The 9361-nt window shown below is 41.4% G+C and overlaps 2 protein-coding genes across 2 annotated transcripts; both read left to right on the top strand.

Moving 5' to 3' along the window:
* The first annotated feature begins 111 nt into the window (after window positions 1–111).
* cyb5a (cytochrome b5 type A (microsomal)) lies at window positions 112–3376 on the top strand. The gene is made up of 5 exons (XM_076971155.1): window positions 112–330; window positions 1044–1172; window positions 1691–1720; window positions 1874–1908; window positions 2217–3376. The coding sequence occupies exons 1-5, from the start codon at window positions 196–198 to the stop codon at window positions 2299–2301; spliced, it is 414 nt and encodes a 137-aa protein (XP_076827270.1). The 5' UTR covers window positions 112–195; the 3' UTR covers window positions 2302–3376.
* A 2126-nt stretch (window positions 3377–5502) lies between these two features.
* Window positions 5503–9323, top strand: ppp1r3g (protein phosphatase 1 regulatory subunit 3G). The gene is made up of 2 exons (XM_076971153.1): window positions 5503–7175; window positions 8298–9323. Exon 1 carries the CDS (start codon window positions 5846–5848, stop codon window positions 6626–6628), a length of 783 nt encoding a protein of 260 aa, XP_076827268.1. The 5' UTR covers window positions 5503–5845; the 3' UTR covers window positions 6629–7175; window positions 8298–9323.
* The last annotated feature ends 38 nt before the right edge of the window (window positions 9324–9361 follow it).

Genomic DNA, 9361 nt, shown 5'->3' with positions numbered 1-9361 from the left:
GCCGTATCCTGTGGGTGAGTGATTTGACCTCATCCAATCAAAACGCAAAAAGGAAGACCGTGAATACTCTAGTAGCCAATAAGATCACGCGAAGATGGATATAGGCGGTCCGTAGCCATGTCAGGAACTACAATTGTAACACGGAGCTGATTTTAGGGAGTTGTGAAAACTTTCAGTTGCAAACAAAACCAAACAATGGAAAAAAACGGTTCAGACGAAAAAACGACGAAGTACTATCGATTATCAGAGGTGGAGGAACGCAATTCTTTCAAATCTACATGGATAATAATCAACCACAAAATATACGATGTCACAAAGTTTCTTGAAGAGGTGGGTTAACTTGTTGTAGACCTTTCCTACTTTGTGCTTTTCACTGTGATTACACTTTTTAACCATGCACCAAGTGGAAATATACCCATATTTACACATGTTAACATGTTTCGTGTGTCAGAACTGCGTGTCTGTGTAAACTACATATTTATTAGGGAATATCATTGAGCTCTTAAGATGCGGATATTGTTAATTGGTAAGCCATAAAACCTCGTTTTTCCGGATAAAAGTTCATTTGAGTTCATCCGGACGTTTTAGGGTGGTCACTTCTGCGTGCTTTCGGGCACGTATCCACCAAGCCTCCTCCTGCCTGTTGACTGTTAACAGTGAAGTCTGCTGTAGGCCACTTAAACTATAACAAGTTCGTATACTAGTCTAACAGTTTAGAAACTCTAGTGCTAAATTTGTCATCTGTTAAATGAGACATTCTACCGTAAAAAGCCGGCGAGTTCCCATGTTTAAATCTGCCTGATATAAATACCTGATGCACAATGACTCAGCACTTTTTGGATAGATGTTCGAAATATGGGATGCAATTGCATTATGGATGTAATTTCATAATTCCTGGTGAATTCCGTAATTCGGTTTTAGCAACACTTGGTGTTTAATAAAATATTTTGAATTATCGTATTGAGGAAGTACTACTAATGAAATCCAAAGCGTTTCATACCCTATTGGTAGTGTAAATCTGACATGAATGGTTGGCTGTCCAGCACCCAGGTGGCGAGGAGGTGCTGAGGGAGCAGGCAGGAGGAGATGCCACAGAGAGCTTTGAGGATGTGGGCCACTCGACAGACGCGAGGGAGATGTCCAAAACCTTCCTTATAGGAGAGCTGCATCCAGTAAGTGACTCCTGTGTAGTCCGTATCACAATAAGACTTGTGATGGGTCATGTGGTTCACAGCGAATATGCACATACAGCACATAAATGTGACTGTGAGAATGTTGTGTTCTGTTTTCCCTTGTGAACTGTAGGAATAAGTTTGGGTCTTTTCTGCACCGTGTACACTGCCTTGTGTAACTACATGAAACAAGTGTCAGAGTACAGGAACTTGACTTGCTTCATCTTGCATGAACCTCACGTGTGTTTTGAGGCACTATGAGAACTCTACTTTATTGGGGTTAAAGTGTGTGTGATATGTCTCAAAGGTTATACATATGCACACAAACTACATCATCTGTAAGGCAGACAAGGACATTTATTGGCAAATGGCATTGACCCTATATCTTGTCAATAGCCCCCACACCCACCCACATACATACATACATGCATGCATGCATGCATGCATGCATGCATGCATACATACACTCATACATAGTCACACCAGCTCTCACTCACAACTCTCTCACTCTCTTTTAGGAAGACAGGCACAAGATTGCCAAACCACCGGTATGTAGCACTTATTTTGTTTACTTTTTTGTATATTGCACAGAAAAAGGTAAACTGGTATTATTAACCCATGAAATTATATTGTAGTTGTTGGACTACAATATAATAGTTCAAATAGACATAAGATAAGAATATTGTTTTTCATCTTTTTAGGAATCACTTGTAACAACCGTTCACGATTCCTCAAGGTAAGCCATGAAAAGTATCGTCCTTTTTGATCAAGAACTTCTGACAACTCTAAAATCTCAATTCACTCTGTGCATATGCTCTTATGAGACAGAATACAGCAAGCCATTGCATCATGTATATTGTGTCTGAGCTGCTGACTAAAACTTACAATAGGGAATTTTGACTTGTTTCTTTAAAAAAAAAAAAAACAAACAAACAAAAAGTGACTGGTAGTCATGTCTTAAATCTGATAGTATGTTTTGGTTTGTTTACAATTGTAAGTCATCTAAATCATAGTTTTGTGTTTCTGTTTTGCCTCTGAGTGCAGCTCATGGTCCAACTGGTTGATACCTATCCTTGCAGCAGCAATCATCACGTTGATGTACCGTATATACACAGCTGAGGATGTGTGACTGACATTCTGACTCTGGACACTTGGCTCTTGTTCTGACCCCTGCACCCCAGATTTATCTGACCATGCTGAACTATGATGCTTCTAATACATTTCAGGGTTTGTTTTCACTGGTTAAAGATATTATGATTAATGAAGGTTTTTGAGTTTTTGTTTTGTAATTTCTTGTGATGTTTTGATGTTCTCCCATATAACCCACAGAATCTGAATATTGATATTTTAATACTCACAAAAATGTTGATATATTCATCTGAGACGTATATTTTTGGATGTACACTAAACATTATAAAAACGTATAAAAAGATGTTTCATTAATTTTATTAGTTATATCAGTTTGTCATTAATTTAGAAAAAACACCATTGGTCAATAATCATGTACATGCGTATACACACACACACACACTTGCATTCTTGCAGGAATTACCAGTCAAATACCATTGTAGAAACTACAGTGTTTTTGATGTGAGACTGTATCACATGTCTCTACTGTGAAGTGTGTGGTTTTTTTTTTCCCCCAGTCCCAGGAATCTGATGCATTTTGAATCTTTGTGTCCTTCCTGGTCTTGCACATAATTGGCATGTTGATTGCCTGGTGATTTAAATCAGGGAAACCCCCTGTGCAGGGCATGGGGTTGCCAGGTCTGTTGTAAATAACCATGGGTTTACCACTATAAAAGGTGCTTGTACATTCAATTGAATGCAAGTCAGTTAATTTACTGTTACCTGCTCAGATGTGCTGATAGGAGAAAGACCTATGACTTGTGCATGTTAATAGGCAAGAATTTTTCCATCCAAAGTTTTCTTTAAAAAAAGTGTCATACAGTACATTGCGATATTAAAACATCGATCAGAAGCAGCACTATGGCTTCCCTAGGCTCACACCAGTGCTCAATGTACAGATTGTACCGGTTCATTGTCTGGGGTGTGTAGCTATGTTTGAAAGGCCTTGTTGAAGGTGTTGTAATTGGAGACTGAAAGGTTTTGCTTGACCTATGCAAATGCAGTCTTTTTAATTGCACAGATTAATCACATTATATAATGGATTATGTACAATAAATAAACTGATTTATGTGCAACTGTGTTGTCAAATGTCTGGTCTGGGCAGTCATGGTCTGATGGTTAGGGAAGTGGTCTTGTGAGTTCAATTCCCAGGCCCGAGTCCATGACTGAAGTGCCCTTGAGCAAGGCACCTAACTCGGGCTAGGGCTGCCCACTGCTCTGGGCATGTGTGTATCACAGCCCCTTAGTGGTCACTAGTGTGTGAGTGTGTGTGTTCTCACTGCACAGATGGGTAAATGCGGAGGACAAATTTTAATTGGGGTGGAAATCACAATTGACAAAGTTAACAAAACACCTTTTGATATATATTTTTGGGGATTGACAAGCATGTTTTAAAATGGTAATGTATCTGTTACTGATATGTTTTTCTCCATCATAGCAAAATAGACCTAAATTGTAATATTTTTACTAACTCTTGAGTTATTCAAATTTGATGACAACTCTGTAATAATAGTGCCATCTGGTGGTCATCAATGGCCTAACCGTAGTCCTGGAGGGCTTTAGCCAGGCGTAGCTGGCCCTACCCAAAACCACCTGATTCAGGTACATTAGTAGATTACTACATCCCCGCCGGAACATGAAATCACCTAACTGAACTGTTGCCCTCCTGTACCAAAGTTGAGAACTCAGGATTTATACTGTTTTAGCTCATATATCTAAGAGGTAAACAATAAGAGGTAAACATGTGAGATGCTTGGATACATGTGACTTTGTTATTAGCAAAACCAAATATGTCAGCAATCAACACACCACTTCAAGTCCCACTTCAAGCTTCAAGTGTGTGTTCATTTTCAAGCAGTTTGAACATTTATGCCAGACACACAATATAACCCTATCAATGTTTTACGGTTATCATTCTCATTACATAAGCTTTTTTCACACGGCAATGATCCAGGGAGGAAGTGAAGTTAAATTTGCGCAACACAGACCACGTATTCCACGAGCAAGCTGTAAGGAATACTGGCAGGTCACCGAGCTCATATTTACCAGCGTTAAATAAATAATACGACTGTACATAGAAAAGCACGTCAACGTTCACGGGGAAAACACAATCGCCCCGTCCAGTTACTTAAATTCTGCTGTGGTTCTTTTATTTCCAAATGATATCCCATCTGCTATAAGCAAAAAACAACATTTTATATCAACAGGTGACGGTACCCTGAAAGCTTTATAGATGCCAAGCAAAAGGGCATATAGCCTACCTGATGATCAAGGGCAACAATGACGGAGGAATGACGCCATGAGTAAATGACGCAGGCCAGGATTATTCCCGCCAATGCTTAATTTGATGTGTTTATATCTTAATCAATGAGCGAGATTAATACGCAGGTCGTTAGGAAGTCAATTATCAACATGTTATAATTATTTAATTACAAATGGGCCTAAATGTGTTTTCATGACTTTTGAATTTAAGATGCTGATGATGTTTCTGTTTAAGTATTTCCCTTTGTTTTGCCTTACTGAGTTAATATAGGTTTTTATGCTAATAAATGTGCTTTCCACCCAGTTACAAATTGACATTTTTATGCTACATCTCACCTTTGGCTTCTGTCGACCTTAAAACCCCATTTTCAAGTGCTGTTAAAATTACCTGAAAAAATCCTTCAAATGGACTATTATTCACAAAATAATCCAAACCCACTGATTCTTTCGTTAACCGAGTATCAGAATAGCAAAAGAAAGCACAAATAAGGACAAACACGGCTGTGAAACAATGCCGAGAAGAGCTGAAACGTGGGGCCTTTTGTGAACTGACGATCTTTAAACTGTCCTAGGTAGATGTTTTCTGGGGACACATCCGCCTGTCCTGTTTCCAATTCTCCATACACTGATTCCCCAACTAACAAGCTAATTATGGCAGCCCCTCCCGAGAAGATCAGGGGACACCTGAACCTCTGGAGTACAGTGATGTCCCCTGATCGGAGTTGAAATCTGATTTACATCTTGACTGCAGGTAAGCTAGTACCTGAGACATTTGCCTTAATTCATAATGTTGCATGTTTAAACATGTTGGTTGACTAGCTAAAAGTGTTGTTTATTAAACGACCTTACGCATAAGCCTACAACACGGTGTTAGTGCATCTACATTTAAAAGTGTTACTTCATCCATACTTACGCAGACCACCAAAGAGACGTTTAAGGATAAACACAAACTCTTATCTTGTGATTGACTTTGATCACCTGCGTTGATTGCGAAGCCTGCGGAATACATTTGATGGTTTACAGAGGAAATCTAATGCAGTGTTTTTATTCAGTAACCGGATGTTGCATTTATTCCATTATTCTAGATCGATTTCAACAAGGGAGATCGTTGAATGATGTGGTTTAGCTACGCCTCTGTGTGGCCATGCAGATAAAGGACGGGCACCTGGCGGCCCTGGGCCCCTCCACGTGGGCGGACCAAACCCAATGAGACTCTCCACTACACGAACCCTGAAGTCAGCTCAATTAGCTGATCCTGGAGGCGACAGCCTGGACCAGCCAACATGTCTGAATCTGGTCTGAATCAACAAGCTGCGTCAGACGCTCAGGAGAACGGCGTGGACCCGAAAGGTTCCGACCTCGAACCGGAGGATGTGTATCTGCGAGACAGGCGACGGGCTAAATCTTTACCCGCTTACCCCGAGCAAGCGAGTCTCCTAAACGAAATATCCCAGAACTGCAGAAAACGAGTGAAGTTCGCCGACGCGCTCGGGTTAAACCTGGCAAGCGTGAAGCACTTCAGCGCCAACGAAGATCCCGAGATCCCGTCCAAGGTGTTGACGAGGCTGCAGAGCTTCCCGCCGCAGCCGGACCGCGAACTTTTTGGCGAGTTGTGCGTCAACTTCAAACCCACCCGACCTCTGGACCGCCTCGTCCCCACCTTCGCGATGCCCGTGGACTCCGCCGACTTCGAGGCGCGCGTAAAACGTCTCCATGTGGCGTTGGAAAAAGTCACTGTGACTCGGTTCGACGTGCGTGGACTGGTACGCGTGAGACCCGCGGACAGCCGTAAGAGGGACGTGGGGGTGAGATACACGTTCAACGACTGGCTGTCTTTCGTGGACGCGCAGGCGGTCCCGGTGTCGGCGGAGGACGTTTCTGACAGCGAGAGGTTCTCCTTCACAATGTACACGCCTCCGTTCCTAGAACCGAGCTCGTCTGTGCATTTCGCCGTGTACCTAAAAGTCGACGACGGTGAATTTTGGGACAATAATGACGGGGGGAACTACACACTGCGGTATCACTGTCTGCCTCCGTACGAGACGACGGCTTTCCTCGTCACATGAACTGGACTTCATTGGCGCTTTTGCGCAAATGGCGCATACATTGCGCACGGCGCGCAAGTGTTTTCCCACGTCCGTGTACCACAGGTTTTCGTAAAACTATAAGGCATCGTTAATTTTTGGATTCACTGTTATATAACATTTTGAATACTTTTAACGATATCACTTATTGATCAGAACTTTGCTGTTGTTCTGTTTTAACAAATGGTGCTTGCCATAACAGTGAAATGGTACAGTGGCAAAAAATGCTAGATTAGCACACCATAGGTTTGTAAATAACATGACCGCTTGAAAACTCAAAGTACAGCATTTCCTTTTGCTGTCAAGCATATAGTTCATGCCGTTGTGGACTCTGCCCCACAGACACCACCGCGGTGCGTGTTTATGACCTCATGAGGCACGGAGTGTGATGTAAGTGTTTTGTTGACACACATTAGATGCTCCTTCCCCAGACAGACGTTTACAGTGAACTCATCCTACCTGTCTCAAAGTCAACTGGCAAGATGCTCCCAACAGGAGTAACAATGACATTTCTCTGTGAACCCTTAAGGCAGTGGTTCCCAAACTTTTTCTGCCGTGCCCCCCTTTAGTAGATGAGAATATTTTTGCGCCCCCCCCCCCCCCCCCCATATTGATTAGGGATGTACCGATTCACGTTTTTCACTTCCGATACCGATTCAGATATCTGAGGCTTAGTATCGGCGATAGAGTAAAACTGTGCTGAATCGACTTAAAACATATTTTTTTTAAACACAGACATACTGAATTAGAAGTTTATTGAAAACTCTGTACCAGTATAGCACACTTAAACACACACAAAAACATGTAAAAACAACACAACTTGCATTTGTTCAGTCAGTGCAATTATGAATATAACATTGAATGTAAAATAAATAATACCAAAGAACCTGAAACTTACAAAAACAATAGGTTCACAACTTTGGTCAAACATGAAAAAAATAAACTGCAAGAAACCTTTTAAATGGTTCAAGAATTCTAAATATAGTTTAAAATAAATAAGGAGATGAAATAAGAGAAACAGCAATTCATATGCGGCTAGTTTGCAAGCGCAGACATCACGCAGAGCACAAAGCATGTAACGGCCAGAAATATGTGTACTGTCTCTTTAAGGGAGCGAGTTGAGTGCGCGTATGGAATATTGTTGACTCAGACCACTGCTCTTTATTTTATCATTATTTCATTTCTGTAAGTAACGCATTCAATGAGCTTTGGGCAACTCACCAGTTCATGTATGAACAGTCAAGTAGTGCTGGAGCCCAGGTTTAATTTGGTCAACCAGCAAATAAACGGACTAAGTGGAATAGCACCAGCGCGAGTACGAGTCAGTGATTCACCTCTCCTCTGTGTGCTTCGCGTTTCACTGTTAACTGTTCACTGTTAACTGTCCAGGTTCACTTCTATCCGGGACAGAGTGGATATTTAAGGTTGAACTAACTCCGAAAAGCAAACAATACAAGCATAGAATTAGACTGAATAGATCTGTTTTTATGGATCGGTCACATTGTCACCGATACCCGATCTAGAATTGTTTCAGATATTAATATCGGAATCGGTGCATCCCGTTTTACTTCCAAGCTCCGCGCCCCCCCTGCAATAGCTCCGCGCCCCACCTAGGGGGCGCGCCCCCCACTTTGGGAACCACTGCCTTAAGGTAACGACGCGTTTTGATTCCACAAAGCCAGCATTAACATGTCCTGTGGTTACACCGGGGATGTGTTTCTGTATTCAATCATGGATCATGATGCATGCATTTATACACAGCCTGACACTCCTTTAGCAAATGGGATGTTCATGACAATAATCCAACTCAAGAATGACACACTGAACCACTGAGACCAAATGGCAACACATCTATGTAAAGTTCTCATTTTTTTTATTTTATTTTGAATATCACACCTGACAGTATCCTATGCTTCTTACAGAGCTATAAGGTGGGATGGATAGGAAAGCTTTCCAAATATCAGAAAAAGTATTGTCTTTATGGACACGTTACAGGATATTAGTTGCTTTCTGAGTGCTTCATCTCCTACTTGAGGAACAAGAGTTCCCCTGACTCCAATGAGACCGTGATAAATAACAGTGGTTCTAGTGTAATGATTCCCACTGGTTTGCAATTACCATTTAATTATTTTCATCATTAAAACAGAGAAAACAATGTGCCAAAATAAACAGTGACAATGTGGAAGTGAAAGGCATGAAAGGCCATTAGCAGGACATGCCTCCTGATAGAAGCTGGCTGCAATACAGCACACCTGGCAACTGCAACCATAGTAATAGGCCAGACATAAACAGGGCATCCCAGACATCCCAATGTTAGGTAACCCTATGACTGATAAAAATGCACATTACACAGCTTGTCCTGGGATCTTGTCCCAAAGTGACATCTTAGAATTAATTAATTAATTGACATTTTTACCCTAAAATTATGCAGCAACTGTCATGGTCCTATGAGAATATGGCTTTAAAGTGGACACTACCTTTATAACTCATCCAAAATTCTAAAACCTAAACCAGGTAGTCATGAGCCAACTATGAGATATTCCAAAAAGGCAATATGGTGCAATATTCGCCACGCTATTTTGGGGAAAAGGTCATGTGAACACTACTGGAATAAACTGGTTTCACTGATATGGCATGTTTATATATGTGGAAGGGAACAGGTCCAAGGTAGAGAAGAGCTGATGTCAAAAAATATCTTAAACCCAAGGCAATACA

Source organism: Brachyhypopomus gauderio, chromosome 13 (genome assembly GCF_052324685.1).
Source record: "Brachyhypopomus gauderio isolate BG-103 chromosome 13, BGAUD_0.2, whole genome shotgun sequence".
Lineage (NCBI taxonomy): Eukaryota > Metazoa > Chordata > Actinopteri > Gymnotiformes > Hypopomidae > Brachyhypopomus > Brachyhypopomus gauderio.
The sequence above is the reverse complement of the archived record's forward strand: the minus strand, read 5'-3'. Positions and strand labels throughout refer to the sequence as shown.